The sequence below is a fragment of the Megalobrama amblycephala genome, linkage group LG12 (assembly GCF_018812025.1).
Source record: "Megalobrama amblycephala isolate DHTTF-2021 linkage group LG12, ASM1881202v1, whole genome shotgun sequence".
Taxonomy (NCBI): domain Eukaryota; kingdom Metazoa; phylum Chordata; class Actinopteri; order Cypriniformes; family Xenocyprididae; genus Megalobrama; species Megalobrama amblycephala.
The window spans coordinates 21,216,533-21,234,321 of NC_063055.1; the positions used below are offsets into that span (position 1 = coordinate 21,216,533).

Below are 17,789 nucleotides of genomic sequence, written 5' to 3' on the forward strand. Positions count from 1 at the left end.
TTTAAGGAAGCGAGAGATATCGATTGAACATCATTGGCAGTGGGTGGTGCTGCCTAGTGATTAAACAGCTTGTAACAAAAGGGTTGTATGTTCAAACTCTGCAGGTGAAGATCCTTGAACTGTCACCATGGTGCCCTTGAGCAACACACCTAAACCCAGGTTGTTCCCTCAGGACTGTCCTTGTACATTATAGGGCTGCTGTATAAGTGGCTTTGAAAAAATCCTCAGATAATTGACAATTAATTAAAGGACTGTTTGTCTTGAATTTATTTTACAGACATTTACTTATGCAAAATAATGTAGTTAAAGGATGATCTTGGAGCAGTGTCAGAAATTAACTTTTTTATTAAAGGGCTCTTTTTGCACCTTGAAATTGATTTTAAGGGACACTTGGGAATATAATATAATATGTAAAAGATGACATAAAACAACTGAGGAATTCACTTCAGGTCATTTTGTGTCTATTCTGTACAGCTGCATTTTTTGCTTCTTTTTTTGCTCCGAACCCTGCATGGTTAATTTGTGACCCTGATGCCAACTTATTATTTAATATCTGGAGACTCAATGAAAACTTGTAAAATCATGAAAGTATAAATTGTTATTTTAAGGTATATAACTAGGTATATTTTTAATATACTAATTGTACACTCTAAAAAATGCTGGGTTAAAAACAACCCATGTTGGGTTGAAAATGGACAAACCCAGCGATTGGGCCAGTGGTTGGGTTAAATGTTTGTGCAATGTGCTGGGCAGTTTTTATTTAAGTTTTATCGCTGGCTTAAAATGAATTCAAAATATGTTGGAAATTAACAATCAGACACATAATTACTAGAGGCAACAATAAAAATCAAATGGTGAACATTTATTAATAATCTATTTAAAAAGGTGTATTGTTCAATTATTATTCATTACACTTATTAATAAATGTTCATTTAGTAAACATATTAATAAATGTTCATTTCCAACATACTTTAGTTTCATTTTAAACAAGCAATACAGTCATTTTTAAACAATCGTTGAATTAAATAAAACTACCCAGCAGGTTGGGCAAACATTTAACCCAACTGCTGGGTTAAAACAACCCAATTTGCTGGGTTTGTCCATTTTCAACCCAACTTTGGTTGTTTTTAACCCAGTATTTTTTTAGTGTTTGGTATAGTTTTGCATATGATTATTTTTTATTTTACTGTAGACTTTTCTAAAGGAATTTTCATCTTTGAAAAGAAGGATGGGTTTTCAGTACTCTGGACAGTTCCTGTGGAAATACTCCTCCCCGTCTGTGATTTCAGCACCACGGACAGTGAATCTATATGTTGCTGTTAATGAGGCCGGGGCTAGTTGTCACACTTTTTGCTACAGGGAATATTTCATTTTGAAAGTCAGTTTATGTATAGTCACATACTTAAAAGTCAGTATGAAGTGAAATTTAATTTCTTTTGCAGTCTGTGTGACTGACTTTCGAATGCAGAAACATAATGTTTACAGGCTCCACCCATTGCAACACAATATAGTTACAACACATTACTGGCATGTTATAAATCTTAATGTTTAATTTTTTATGTTTAATCAATGTCAACTTGATTTCTGGTGACATATGCCGGACTTCTCTGCATAAACTCTGCCCCTTTTTTACAATTGACTGCCAGCAGCTTGCATTCAGATCTGCCTTCAGCCAATCATTAACTGATGGACAGAACCATGTTCCCACCCTACTTTTCTCTTTTTTTCTTTTTTGATAAACCCTTACACATGAATGAATGTCAAAATAAGGGAAAAAAGGTCTCTTGCTACTTGTTTCATCACAACTTTAAAATAAGTTTTTTTTAAACTATTACATTTTTCCACTGTCATTGACAAGAAAGGAAATGTATTTAACTAACTGTTCTGTAGCAACATGCACCAAAAGTGAAATTAAGTGAAATTAAAACAGTAACATTTATGAAGAACTAAACATTTAATGCAAGAGCAAAACTCCAGAATATAAAAAAAAAAACATTTATGATTATTATTAATAAATGAAATTAATATTGTACTAGGATAGTCACAAACATTATTTTTAGACTGTGTTGAACTAAGCGTTTGAAACAAACATGCAATATCACTTCCAGCAAAAACAATCATTTATGTAAATAATTGGATGTTTGACGCAAAAGTTACTGAAATACAGTCTGTCACACATAGACTGACTTTCAAATGGAGAAACATAATGTTTAGAGGCCCCACCCTTTGCAACAAAATACATTAAGAACACATTTACTGCCTTTGTGTTCATGTGATTCTAAAGGTGTGTGTTCTCCATTTTAATTTCTACCATTTCGTATTCAGACACTTTGTTGCTTGACCGGGTTCTTAAACGTAACCTTCCTGATTTCTATGGCCATGTCTGTTTGATAATGCAATAGGACCTTGCATAGACAGACAGTCCCTATCAATAAACAAAGCATCGTTTACATGCTTTACTTGAGTGGTGAATCAGTTACACCCACATTAGCACAAAATGGTGGTGTGGGCAGCAGCAGACACCTTCAGGCACACAATGCAATCTGAGATGTGAGTTTACGAGAGCTATTTTACACCAGAGCTTTACAGGAGAACTGCAGCCTTAATGCCTAGGTCTTTCTCCTCCCATCTGATCAAGATCTATGTCTGGAATGAAGGAAAATTGTTTTCTTTTTTTCCCACACATTAAAGGCATAATGCAAACTATATGTAAGTAATAGAAGCTTCCTGAAGCAGTGTTTTGAAATCGGCCATCACTATACAAGTCGTTATTTTGTTTTTTGGCACACCAAAAATATTCTCGTCGCTTTATGATATTAATATTGAACCACTGTACTCACATGAAGTGATTTAAATATGTTTTTAGTACCTTTATGGATCTTGAGAGAGAGGAAATGTCATTGCTGGCTATGTCTTATATATATAATATCTTAATTTGTGTTCCGAGGATGAACGAAGGTCTTACAGGTGTGGAACGGCATGAGGGTGAGTAATTAATGACATTATTTTCATTTTGGGTGAACTAACCCTTTAATGCATCCTTGCTGAATAAAAGTATTATTTTCTTTGAAAAAAATGTACTATTTTATTATTGTTGCAGCTCATTGTGCTAGATGTAGAACATTTGGTATGTACATTGTGGTTGGATTATTTATTGTTGCTTTTCTCAGACTAGTTCCCAGTTCATTGTAGCACTATAAGCACACACAAAATGAGTACACACTGCAGTGGAATACAGTAATGCTCAATTATTCTACACCACATCCTTGTTAAAACCCCTTGTTAGTGGATTCACAAAGAGTTGTTTTACAGAAAAAAGGGACCCTTTCCCTTGAGAAAATAGTTGTTATCCTCCATTTGGAACCAGTTGCTCAAGTCTGTCCATACAGTGCACAGTATGCATGAAATGAATTGAAGTGAATTGTCACTTCTGGTGTTGACCCTAATTCTGAGCCATTACATTAACAAAGGAAGCTTATACCCACCTTCACAAAGCTGTTCCATTAATGAATGAGCAAAAGTATTCATAAACAACACATGAATGGTTCAGACAGTCTGTGCCATTCAAAACAACAGACGCCATTTACACCTATACACATGGAAAACAGCCATCAAGCAGCAAGTATTTGACTATTTGTTGAAACAATGCATTTTTTGTAAAGGCTGTGTGGGTTTATGTAAATATGAGAATGTATTTAAAAGAATAACCTAAAAGTAAAAAAAAAAAAAATAACTATACACAAAATTAACTAAAAAAAATAATAATATCCCTGCAGAATGAAAAAGACAGTTTCTTGAAAATATAACAAAGTGTTAGATTAATAGTAGGCCTAATTTGAATACTCTGACTGAAATACACGATGAAAGTCTGAAATCATGCTGCAATTCAAACAAATGCATAGGCCTAATTGAAAAATGATAATAATGTGGTATAGTTATATATGAGAATAGATATTTGCTGTTAAATAAATATCGTTGGATGTAATGTAACTTTGCAACTGCTAAGAACAATCAAATTTCATTGTGACTTCACCTCAAACAGCCAAGTCAACCGACAGTAGGTCTACTTGCTTCACTTTTTACTCTGCGATGAAACGACACCAATCTCAAGCCAAAATTACAAATAAAAAAAAAAGCTTGAGTAAATTACCCGTTCTGTTGGCATTTCTTCTTTTCTCTTTAGTTCATCCAAAGGAGCATAAAAACAAAAACTGAAACAATGTTGTGTATATCTAGTTTAGACCGTTTAGACAGGATGAATTCAGAGTCGTTTGTTTCCCTGTATTCTCGCGGTAACACAAGAATGCCTGAATTATTGCTATTTTTGATTTCTACCGCAAGAGGTCGCTGCTTCCCACGTGATGCGCCACGAGGCAACAGATTAAATAGTGCTGGGTAAAGATTGTCAAAAGTATAACCTTGGTCTGACTGACACTATAGGCCCATTTTCAGAAATATACACAACCTTCCATAAACAGCTAAACAATGATCTGTTTAACCAACCTGGAATTTTCAGCGCTTGAATGATTGTGAGAAATTTTTCTCACTGGTCTCTAGAGAATAGAGATGCATATCTGTGTGTGGCATCCTGGGAAAATCAGTTATAAAATAGATGGCAATCCAATAATGATAGGGAGTAAGTAGAGTAAATATTTATAGTAGTTCAATGCAGTGTTAATTTGCAGGTAGCATACTGTGAGAGGCAATCAATCACAGTACAGTCACAGGGAATGTTACAAAATAAACGACATATGAGTAAGAGTTTTGAGAAAGCATTGCACTGTTCAAATGGTTTTCTTTCGGGAAGTAAATTACCTGTATAACCTCTTTTATTTATTTAATAAAAAAAAAAAAAAAAAAAAACAACGAAAAAAAAACAGATATGTTTAAAGGCTGACCTTATGGAGAGCAACAGCACTATGGTGGTTTGATTGTAATGCAAATGGGGTTAACTCTGTGTCCAGAGGGAGTGTGTTTCAGTCATGTATGTAAGCATTTGTGGCTTTAGCATGCTCAGGCAGGATCTCGCTGTACAAAGCTCTCTTCAGCACTCTGAAGTCTTTGTCTTTCTGCCAAAAAAGAAATAGGAGAAACAGATCTGTGGAAAGAAAAGGCCCAGTGCATAAAGGTTGGGAACTCACAACATAACTGCATGTATGGGCAAGATGGTGGAATGACTGCAGCTCAGGTGGGCTAAACACTCTGAAAAATGCAGTCGGGTGAGATTTTAGATTAGGGCAGGGGAGGGACTGTCGACAGGTGCTGACTCCTAGAGAGGAAACAAAAGACAGAGCAAGACTTGTTTGTGGATTCTAAAAGGATCCAGGGAAGGAAAAGTGGGATGGTGAAGTTCCAAAAGGATTTACAGTTGGGTTCAAAAGTCTAGCGATTTTGAATTTAGTTTGTTTGCATTTTTATTAGTGTTTTTATTCTTCATTGCTTATGATATTACCAGCATAATAATTTGAGTGAAAATGTTGAATTTGAAAAATAGTTGTATGCTTTAATGATCACAGCATTTGAGCTCTGTAAGTTTGTGTAAAACCTGATGATCATGTTCTCCAGCATCTTAAAATTCGATGGAAACAAATTTGCTTTCATTTTGATTTCATTAGGTCAATTTTTAAATGTTTCTGTTTCTCTTGTGTTACACCATTTAAAATATTTTCAAAATCCTAAAACTTTATGAAATTTCAGATCAGAAACCCATACCAAAATATATACTATACTTTTATATAATATACTTTTCCCCCCCCAAATACTCTTATTCAGCAAATAAGGATGCATTACAGTAATTACATTTATAATGTTACAAAACATTTCTATTTCAAATAAACGCTGTTCTTCTGAACTTTCTATTCAGCTAAGAATACTGAAAAAATTTATCTCAGTTTCCAAAAATAAATAAATAAGCAGCACAATAGTTTTCAACATTGATAATAATAATAATAAATGTTTCTCAACATATTACATTGATTTCTGAAGGATCATGTGCTGAAAATTCAGCTTTTCAGAAATAAATATATTCATAATAATATTAATAAATGAATATTATTATTCATAACAATGTTAAAATATATTAAAATAGAAAACCATTATTTCAAATTGTAGTTTAAGCTCACAATTTCACTGTATTGTTGATCACTTAAACGCAGCCTTAGTGAGCATTGACTATTGATTATATTATATTATATTATATTATATTATATTATATTATATTATATTATATTATATTATAATTCAAGTTAATCATTTTCTGTGCAATTGCACATTCTTACTGTATGTAAATGTAGTCTAACAAAGTAGCCTATTTTAATATAATAGCAAGGTTTTAAGTTTATAACGGCAGGAAATGTGTTTCTCAAGAACAGTGATAGTATAACAAGGAAACCATTCATCTCTCTGCCCGGCTGCACTGGCGTGTTGATACACGGAGAAAAGGGTAGATCCACATTACGACCTGATGTTTTATTTTGAGCTGCCTGTCTGCCCGAGTAATTCAATTAGACATGTAAAGTCTCTGTGATACACATCTTTATGAAATCTAAACACCTCATGCCAGCTTAGATTTGTTTTTTTCACCAACATTGTTGTGTTTCACCATAAATTAATTTAATAAACATTTTTATTCATTTTATTTGCAATTTGATTTCAACTGTCAGATTTAGCCCATGTTGGAGGTGGTATGGTGGGGTGGGGGTGATAGACAGCAAGCAATTCACAGTTTTTTGCCCCCTCCCATAAGGCACCTGTGGTGGTAGGTCGTCTCATGCAGACAAAGACAGAAGGAGGGGGTTGGCCTTCAACCAGCCAATAAGAAGGAAGAGAGGCATGTTCATGGAAAACACAGATCACTTGAGCTCAGTGAGCTCAACAATTCAAAGCTGAGTGAGGAACGATTCTGGCGCTCACAACTCAACTTGTTAAGGAGCATTGCACGGCTTAGAAAACGCTGAAGATTAGGAATGGCGGTCACTAATTTCCACTACATTACCCGGATGAGCAGTGGCTTCAAAGTTTACATCTTAGAGGGTAATTATCACATTTTATCTCTTAATATGTGTTTAAAAGAATTACATGATGTGTGCATGTTATAAGTGCATTAGTAGAAGAAAGAAAATGCACTGTACAACTGGAATTTATAATGTTGACTATCTAGTCATTTTAATGTGCAAACTTAAAAATAATGGTTACAAAAAGCGGTGATACCATAGAAGCACCATTTTTGGTTCCCAAGAGAACCTTTCAGTGAACAGTTCTAAAACGAATCATTGTTGTTCTTAGTGTAAAGAACATTTTAATAATCGAAAGAACCTTTTTCCACTTTAAAGAAACTTTTGTGCAATGGAAAGCTTCCATGGATGTTTACGGTTCTTCATGGAAAACTTTATGTTTAAGAGTGCATATTCTTCAGTGTTCAGTTTATTCATGTAGCTTATTCGTATTTAAACATCTAAATGTATTAAATTCACATACACATATTCAAAGGGTTTCAAATAAGAAAAGAGGCTGGAAAAACCACTGACAAAAATTGTGATGCCCTGTTATTTTGAAGGCTAGTTGAGGAGAGTTGAGATGAAGACATGTTTGATATGTGTTTGAGGCTGCAAATGAAAGAGATAAGAAAAAGGATGTGGGTCTGTTATTTTGTCTTTAATCTCCCCTAGAAAAATATCCCTCCCTGAGGCACTAAAAATCAGTCATCAGTCAAGGTTTAAGGTGTGGTTTACACCCAATCCCCCATCCACTGACATGTAAAGTCAACCTGCCTTGTCACAGTCCACTGCTTAGGAGATTTTTGAGTGTGTGTAAGTGAAAGAGGGTTCTGCCAACAATGCCCCCTCATCATCCAAGCCATTTGAGCATTTAGTAAACGTTATCCGCTTGAAGTCCGATAGCGCCTAACGCTACACTTCATTCATGCAATGGTAAAATACCTCAGATGTTAATCACCAATCAAATCAACACAGGTCCCGACTGGTCTAATATGTGGTTGATTTGATATCCACAGCCCATGATCTTGTTTTTACTATACTTCTACAATATTTAGCAACAGTCAAATGATTGGCCATACAAGCTTAACTGATTGTGGTAATGATACATTAGAGTTGCTTTAAGTTATAGGTTGCACAAAGTCTCTAAAATTATTCTGCAGTGAATCAAGAGGATGTTGTGAAATCCTATTTCTCAAGAGCCAATATTAATGGTCAAAAGCAGTTTGAATGTTAACATGTTCCATACAATGCTATGGGCAGGTATACCTAACCTGGTTCAAAACAGGACCTAAACTTTGTAAATTTAAAAAAAAAGAAGTGGTTTTTATAATTATTATTCATTATCAGTTGAGTATTTATTTAATTTTTTTTTTTTTTTTTAACTAGGATTTTTTTTTTTTTTTGTCTGGAGATGTACAGTACATAGGCATACATGCATGCATTCCATACTTTCAGTATAGCCAATCTGTTTTAGTGAGTGAAAAGTACTGTTTCACTGTTTATCTTTTAATAAAAAAAATAAATAAAAAAAAACTGCAAAACTGTTCATTTTGAGACTATAAATTGTTAATGAGCTTTTAATGAGCTTTAAACCATTATCAGTTGCAGCATGTTTAATGACAACACCTTGGCATGACACTGTTGCTGATATTAGCATGTGAATGGTGATGTGTATTTCAGTTTGGATTAGTCTGTTACTATCATTATGTTGGGTAAACATTCAGTGAGCCACATGCTTTAACCTACGAAGCCTGTTTTGCCCCTCAAAGCAGTATGAACAACAAGCCAGCGAGATATTCATTTGTTCGCTGATGTCGTTTTTTTTTTTTTTTTGGCTCAAATGTTTTCCAACATTTGAATGACATTTACCGTTAGTGGTGAATCAGCTGGGTAGTTCTACAGTAGTACTCACAGAGCCAGTTGATCTTGCTCTGCCACTTAACGGAGTTTACATTTAACGGTGGCCCAACAACGTTTTTTCCCACAATTAAGATACACACGCAGTGATGCAATTCCAAGGATTAAGAGTCAGTTGTTTACTTGTTTGCCACACCTTTTCACAAGTAAGGGAATCGGTGACTGGCAATGACCGTGTGAGCACCCTGCAGCGATGTCATTTATCATATCTGAAGTCACACCGGTTTGTGTTCATCTTTTCACAGGACAGCCCAATCTGAGGAGTGAAGACAGATTTCGCCACATGACGAGCGACAGGGTGCGGATGCGCCCTGCGCATCCAATAAAGCGCAAACACAGTGCAGAGAGAGGACGGACACTTGAAGAGAGGTAATCAACCTTGTACCTTCCAACATGGAAGCAATAACCAGTAGAATAAGAGGGACTGAAGAGGAGTTAGTTTGGTCATTTATTTTTGAACTTTCTGTTTCAGAAGAGAGAGGGCCCTCAGCAAGAGCCTGTCCAGCGGTTCCCGCAGATCATCTGGGTTCAGTATTCCTGAAAGCCCTACATCCACATGGAGCCCAACGGCCAGCCCTACTCACCTGATCCCCAGCCCAGTGTACTCCACCCCAGTCATGGACGAGCCTCTTGCCCTGATCAAGAAACCACGCCCAGAACCAGAGAAAGCAGAAAGCCAAAACAAAGCCACAACAGTCAGACAAATACAGGTGCTTATTACTACTGTTAAATTATTATGGCATGTTTTTATGTTAAAATGTAGTGTTAATAGTGTTAGTAATAAAATGTGTTAATATACATAACAATATATAGCCTTAATATAAGCAACAAAATATAACCTTTAATTATAATCAGGGATTGATATTAACACCCGCCAAATGCAGGTGGATTTAAGTGCCAGATGCCTTTCTATGTTTTAAGTGAATGTAAACAGTTGAGAAAGAAACCGCATGTGAAACAGTCTTAAAGTGACAGCAGCCTAATATACCTGCTGCTAAATTATGTGGCTGGTGAGCAAAAAAAGTTGATGTATATACTTTTTTAACGAATATTTAAATATATCGATATTATCAACATTATCTGGGAAGTAATACTGTAGCATTTAAAAATAATTGTTAAAAAACATAATTGATTAAAAATAATATTAATAATATTGTGCATATATATATATTAAATGTGTGTATATATGTGTATATATACATTAAAAAGTATAACATTTTATATATATATATATATATATATATATATATATATACACACATTTAAATGTATCATACAACTAATATTGAAATATGTTTAAACACACCACCATTGTCTGTGAAATGGTATTGTACCATTTAAATGTAATTATTAATAAACATTAGAAAACATTAGTAATACAAATTGTTAACATTCATTAAATATAAATAATAATAATACATCAAATAAATATATAATATAGTTTTTAATATTTTAAAATAATATATATATATATATATTATTTTAACAATAAAAAAAATAATTAATTAAAAATAATTAAATATATATATATATATATATATATATATATATATATATATATATATATATATATATATATATATATATTTAAATCCTATCCTGTGTATCAGTATCTACATTATCTATGTAATAATATTGTAGTTAAGTCTGTAAATATTACCAGTCGTAAGTACTGTGTATACCAGACATTAGCCAAATAGTGTTCAAAGCTACATGCTAATCCATAAATAAAAGACCAATTTTGTGCTTGTTCCATCCTCTCATCCCCTTCTTCAGCTGTACATGCTGACTGAACACGTTCGGTGCATTATACCATCCACCTCTTAGAGTCTATCCTGAGGCCACCGCAGTCTGTTCATCCTCACTCACTGTCTGTGAGACACAACATAATGCAGGAAGGCACTTTTGTGTTCCTGAGAGAGTGGCTCTTTAGAGTGTGGACAGGCCTCTGCCTGTCTCAGATATGCAATCCAGCCGGATTCAGGGAGAAAATGTGAGCAATGGGTGGAGGAATGTTGTCAACAAGTCTCAACACACCAGTGCTGTTGTTGACCTGATAGTGGCATTAGGGCTGAGGGAAAACCAGTCTAGAACAACCAACATAATTGTCCATCTTTTCCTTTTAGTTTCCCATCTTTCCATCAATTTTATTCATTAGCTATTCCAAAAGCTCCAATATAGATGGGTAAAAAAAAAAAAAAAAAAAGCTGTGTGGCTACAAGGATTTGCTGACCTTTGCTGTCTTTTTCAGATACGGCCATCTGTCATCACTTGCGTTTCCTCTGCAACAAGGTCAACCAAGAAAGACTGCTGTGATCACTCCACTAGTAAGTAAAAAGATGCAAATGATCTTGGCATGCTTCCTTTAACATGTCCGTGCAGATTTTTGAGCATCATCATCTGATTTATCTCCACTTTGTCTCTACAGTTGTTACCCAGCACAGTTATGATCACGTCGAAGAGCATTTTCAGAGGAGTCTCGGGATGAATTACCACAGAGCCGCCTCCATCAGCGTGTCTGTAGATGACCACTTTGCCAAAGCGCTGGGTGATAAATGGCTCCAGCTCAAAGCTTCATCCTCCTCCTGCCATTCCTCCTCTTCTTCGTCTTCTTCATCTCCACCCTGCAGTCCAACCTTCATCCACTCACCCGGCAACAGCCAGAGTCCCAAAAGGGCCCGCAAAGATTCAGTCAGTCCTTCCACAACCACACCCAACTTATGGTCTGAGAAATGAAGAAGAGGAAGAAATGAGATGTACATATGACAAAACGGACTTAAAATGCATGTGTAGGCCCATGTGTTTCTGCTGTAAAAAGCCAAAGGGAGACTGTGCGATTGTGAGTTGTTGCAACTGTTGTTAACACTCGATGAACAAATGAGGAATTGTTCAATTGTCTTTTAAAGGGAGATACTCAATGTTTGACCATTTTTGGATCGTTTCATTGTAGCTAAGCATTGTTGGAGATGGCTTTGTCATTGGTTTTTTTGGTTGCCACTGGTTTTTATTTGTTGACTGTGATTGCACTGATTGTTGCTAATAACATTTCATAGTCTGTTGGAAGCTTTCTTCCGATAATATGTGCATATTTATATTGGACAGTGTACCAAGATCTTGTAACCTAACAGGAGCACTGAGCAAAACAGACCAAAATTACTTGGTTAGAAAGTTTCATGTTTTTGTAGAAAACAAATGCTTGAAAAAAAAGAGGTGGGTAACTGTTTGGCATCTCTATATGGGCTATTGCTGTTCATTTCAATCCATGTGTAAATTTCAAGCTTTTATACTATTGTACATATTTGTAATAAACACATTTTTTAAATGCATTCATTGTAGATTTTTATATATATTTAGTTAAAAATCGATCCCAAAATGCAGTCTTGTCGTATATGAATAATCAGCATTGAGGTCTAAAGGACACATTCAATTTGACATTGTTACGAAATATTTCGATTTTAAATAAATGCTGATCATTTGAACTTTTTATTCATCAAAGAATACTGAAAAATGTAACCACAAAAATATTAAGCACAACATTGATAATAATAAGGAATGATTCTTGAGCATCAAATCAACATATTAGAATATTTTTTGACGGATTATGTGACACTGAAGACTAAATATATAAAAATGATATTTTAAATTGTAATAATATTTCACAATATTACTATTTTTACTGTATTTGATCACATAAATGCAGCCTTGGTGACTGAGCATAAGACTCTTTTTTCAAAACCACCCCCCAAATTTAACGGTAGTGTATGTTATTCCAGAGAAAATTATATTTGTCTTTGTAATCTTTCATCAAACTTCAGGTAATAACTTGCTCTGCCACTTTTCACTTTTAATCACTTCATGATGGTTAAACTGTACATCATTTCATTACCGCACAGAAAATAATTTAAACTCTTTAAATATGTTAAAAGCAAGCAAAAATACACAGTTATGCTCTGTGCATTAAGTGGACAACATTATGGGTCAAACTATTTTCTAATTAACATCTGTATTTTACTTGGAATATTTCTTCCAAGGGGTTTAAAGGGATTTAATGAAGTAGACTGAGATTCAGTCATCAATAGGTTTTTAAGGTCTTATCTTGCTAAATGCTTGTGCACATGCTAGGGTCACACAGTAGTTGATTTTTTTTTTCTCCAGCAGAAATCAATAAATCAAAATGTTGTGTGTTTATGTAAATGATCGTTATGGGAGGGTAAAATTAGTCAGGGCATTATAAAAAAAAAACTTGTGTCATCATTTTAGAGGCCAGATTCAAGTTGTGTTTACCAGTACTTATACATAAGCATACCTTGCCAGCAGCCAAACTGCAAATTTGACCTTCTTAGATTGTTTATGATAAATAGGAAATAGTTGGAAAACAACTTCCATGCTTGCTAAAAAAAACAAAAAAAACATATCAACTGCCAGTTAGTTCAGATGCAAAACTTGTCAATCACAAGATCAGGTTCAAGAAGCTGAGAAACAGGTTTGAATGAAGATTTTCTGGCACAAAGGTACTGTAAAAGCCATTGAACAGAGTTCAAAGAAGTCCTGTTGCCAAAAGCCCTGCCTTCTATACTCTTTTGCAGGCTTGACTGGCCTTATACAGGGGAGAGTCTAGTGTTTCTCAGAGAACAAAATGACTCATGCTCAGTGGCTCAGATCTTAAGGTGTTGCAGTAACATGATGTCCTTCTGGAATGTGGACACCTCAAGGCAGCTTTAAGTCACATGAAAAGTTAGTATAGATGACATCATTGTCTAGCAGAGGAGATCTGCACAAAATGTAACCAGCAAGATTAACAATACTATCAACATCATGTTACTTTGATTTGATTGCTTCATACCTTTGCATTATTTTATGCCACCTAAGTACAAACGTTAGCAATATGGGAAACACTTTGCAATAATGTCCTATTAGTCAACGTTTGTTATTGTATTAACTATCATTAACAATGAGCAATACGTTTATACAGTAATTATTCATCTTTGCTATTGTTAATAATTTTTAAACTATTTAAGAACATTTAACTATTTATGATTATTGTTAACTATGTAATAAAAATAGTTCATTGTTAGTTCATATTAGCTTAAGTCCATTAAATAATATTAACAGTTTTTATTAGACACCCCATGTGAATAGGGTAAGAAAAAAACTAATAGATATCACCATACTTAGATGATTGATTACAAGTTTTCTGAAATGTTATATTTAAATTTGCAAATGAGATGTTATCTAATTAAAGCTGCAGTCCATAAGTTTTGCCTCTTTGTCACCATCTCTGTTTAAATCCTGTAATTGCAGTTATTTGTGGAATTATCATCTTTACGTGGGTTGTGCATCAGCTCCTCATGTTTTCTGTCAGTCATGCGATGATCGCGTAAACGATTGGCTGATGTTTTTAAGGCCCTACCTCGTGCACAGATGATGTATATTAATATTATTCCTTTCAGTGCACCTAATAAATCGTCTTTTATCAGTTAGTAAAGACAGTTTTAAGTAATATTGCAAAAATGTATAAAACAAAACATCCTCTTTAGCACCTTTAAATCTAACAATCACTTAGCTTTGATCACATCAAACCATGCAAATTATTGTTATACTTTATTTTCTAATTGTTAATGTTAACAACATCAGCATTGCGTGACCATGTATTTAGTGTTTATTAGCATTACCTGTAGATTTCAATTTCTGTTGCCACTCTGCAGCACTTTTGCTTTTGAATATGGGTGGAGATTCAGTTGTCACTGATGATTACCATTTGGACTTTTCTGGATTACAATCCGCAATCAAAATGATAAGTTTAATTATTGCAGCTGCTGTGAGAAAAGTCTATAAATGATCCGCCGTCTGTAGCATCCTCCACATGCCATATTATCTACTAGCTGGGACTCCTTCTCTAAGTAATGATGCAAAGACGAATGGTAGCATGCTCGAATTTCCCACGAAAACCCACCAGTACCACCAGAATTAGAAAACATTATTACAAGCTTACTGTTGTGAATCGGGCTAAGGTAAGGAGATAGTTTTGAACACTGGCTGGTTATGTACTTGCTCAAAAAATTATTTTGAATCATTTTTAACCAAAAAAAGTTATGGACTGCAGCTTGCACTAATTTGCATACATTTATAGAACAAAAATCTGAAAATTGGATGAAGTCAGGTTCAAAATTCTTATTTAATTTGACATATTAGTGTCAAAGGTTTTTACAGAGGGATTTTCGGATATCTCTTTTTATAACTCAGCCAGAAAAAAATAATTTTTCTTCCTTTTTTTAGTAATAAAATGTTGTATAACATCAGGAAAAGTATACAACAAACCCCTCTGTAAAAACCTTCAGAATATAGATAGGAATAAAACTGTAAAGTTTGGTGTATGTAAGTGTTACTGAGATTTCTGCCTCAATGTAGGAGAAAAAACTCATTTTGAGAAAACGGCTTTTAAAGATATATACTGTAATCAAAATATACAGACGCAAATAAAGTGCTATAAAAAAACACATAAAAGTGTGTTTTAGATGTTTTCTTTCCACTAATCTGAAAAAAACACTTTATGACAATCCAAAAAGCCCAAAATCTCAAAACTGACAGATGCATGAAACATGCAAAAAAAAATAAAAAATTGCCTGTAAATGCTATTTTTTATTGTTCATGTTAACTGATGTAGTTACGTTTACAGAAAATTATTATAGCATTAGAAGAACATTTTATTGTGCTTTTATAGTTCGGGAGACTTAATGGAGATTATTTATGTTTCCTATTATCTATTTTGTTTCAGATGTCGTTGCTAAATAATCCATTAGGAGAAATAAAAATAGAAACTTAGACAACTGTTGACAGACAGTAAAATAATGTTGTTAGAATTTTGTGGTCTGATATTTTGATGAAAAATTAGAAATTTTATGGGTTGATATTGAAATCTTTGACTTCTGATTTCATACTTCTGAGCACAATGTGAGACATTATTGACATATCTTCTAAAACTCTATACATGTGACATTACTGTCAGCAATGTTTTAACCTCATTACAGTTTAGGAGAAACAAATGATGTTTTATTAACAAAATTCGGGAGGAGCAAGTTCAGATAATTAACCTAATTAGCACAGGTGGAGAGCATTCAGTTAATCAACTCAACCAATGTCAAAAGGTATAAATTCAGCAGACTGACTTCTGTTCATCTGAGAGTTTATCAGCATCCCTCCTCCACCCCATCTCCTCACTTATAGTTCTATCTACTTTTACCACACCGGGGGGAGTACTCTGGGTTCGGGCCAAAATTCTCTCCCTGGACAGCACGCCAAATACGCAAAACTTTACTACATTTAATTATATGGATATGTGAACTCGTGAATTGACACATTAAAGAGTTTTCTTTCGTTATACGAAGTGTGCAATGTGTCAAAAATGTGAATGTGAATGAGAATTAAGCCTAAAATCATTCACTCATATTGTGAATAACGCATTAACTCCAATGTTAATAATTCATCTCATAATTATTAAATACATTTATAAAGCTAATTTTTTTCACTGTAAGTAACATCACCATTCTCTTTCTGTAGTTGAAGCTCTAAACATTCATTTTTGCTCTGTTATCATGCATGTCAGCTCTGCTGTAATGGAGCCCCATCCCTCAGGCTACACATACTGTGGCTTGTTGTGGAGTGTACTTTTAAGTCAAAGGGAGGGGGTCTGCGTAGGAGGCTCTGAAATCAGAATATCATCCTTCAAGAATAATCACGGTTTGAATCAGCATTTAAAATGGATCAAATGTTTTCATGAGGTTTTCAGAGGAGAAGCAGATTTTTAAAAGGCCGCACCCTCCTATCCATGTCAAAGCATGTGTTGAAACAGATCCCTTTTGACATCAGTCATTGCCTTACATTTTATATTCATTTCAGGACTAGGGTGGTACTCTAAACAAGAGTACTAAAATAGCAAAGAAATAATTCACATTTTCCAATGCAATGCAAAATGTAATTGTATACAAATGTTAGTTCTGGCCCTCCAATTGGATGGACCCTTTCACATTTCGAGGGGTTCTTATTTCCTCCAAAATCACAAGAAAAAAAGTCCACGATAGTTTTTCCAAGACTTTACAAAATAGGGGGAAAAAAATAGAGAGATTTATTATGTAAAATGTCAAATTTACCTCAGCCATTGTTTTAGAAACACCCTTGCAACAGTGATATAAAACATTACACTCTTAAAAATAAAATAAAAGTTCCAAAAACGGGTTTTCATAGTGATGCCAAATAAGGACCGTTTTTGGTTCCCCAAAGAACCTTTCAGTGAACAGTTCTTACAGGAAACTTTTGTTTTCTTAAGGTGATGATACACCTTAAAGGGCATATTGCAGGTTAGAGCTTTAGTGATTCAATGTGTAGAAAAATAATGTATGAAATAGATTTTCTTGAAAAAACACGCATAAATACGCTACATAGGCTTCTGGAGTCGTTTTTTGTGAGAGAATTTTACTTCCGCATCTGAAAAATGCCAAATCGGACGTGACGTCACTGAAGGGAACACGATCAATATAAACTATACACAAATCCGCCGCGAACTCTATGGGCGCCGCCATCTTGCCTGCCGCCATTACTGCGTGCCTGCGAAGTGTGACGGTGTGACACTTGCCGGTGCCCTCTAATGACATTTCAATTAAAGTTCATCCTGCTCATTAAAGAAAATGTCTGGTGAAAGGGAACATGGGTAGATTATGTCAGGCAGTGGCCAAAACTTACCGATAAAGGTAATTTATTGACAACATAATGTAAAAATGTAATGTAATGTAATTAAGAAGTGTATTAATTGATGACAACAATAAAACCGAACGCTGTCATTACTAGCTGTGTTGCTAATATGTTCACAAGCTTAAGTTTCAA

General features: G+C 34.4%; 1 protein-coding gene across 1 annotated transcript; it reads left to right on the forward strand.

The window, feature by feature from the left end:
* The first annotated feature begins 6,810 nt into the window (after window positions 1-6,810).
* vgll4l (vestigial like 4 like) lies at window positions 6,811-12,238 on the forward strand. The gene is made up of 5 exons (XM_048211228.1): window positions 6,811-7,032; window positions 9,158-9,281; window positions 9,385-9,622; window positions 11,164-11,239; window positions 11,341-12,238. The coding sequence occupies exons 1-5, from the start codon at window positions 6,966-6,968 to the stop codon at window positions 11,646-11,648; spliced, it is 813 nt and encodes a 270-aa protein (XP_048067185.1). The 5' UTR covers window positions 6,811-6,965; the 3' UTR covers window positions 11,649-12,238.
* The last annotated feature ends 5,551 nt before the right edge of the window (window positions 12,239-17,789 follow it).

Excerpts from the sequence above, each read along its gene's own strand:
- vgll4l (XM_048211228.1), top strand. The coding sequence starts at position 6,966 with ATGGCGGTCACTAATTTCCACTACATTACCCGGATGAGCAGTGGCTTC. Across the intron at positions 9,623-11,163 it reads CAACAGTCAGACAAATACAG|ATACGGCCATCTGTCATCAC; the intron begins GTGCTTATTACT and ends TGTCTTTTTCAG. Across the intron at positions 11,240-11,340 it reads CTGCTGTGATCACTCCACTA|TTGTTACCCAGCACAGTTAT; the intron begins GTAAGTAAAAAG and ends TTGTCTCTACAG.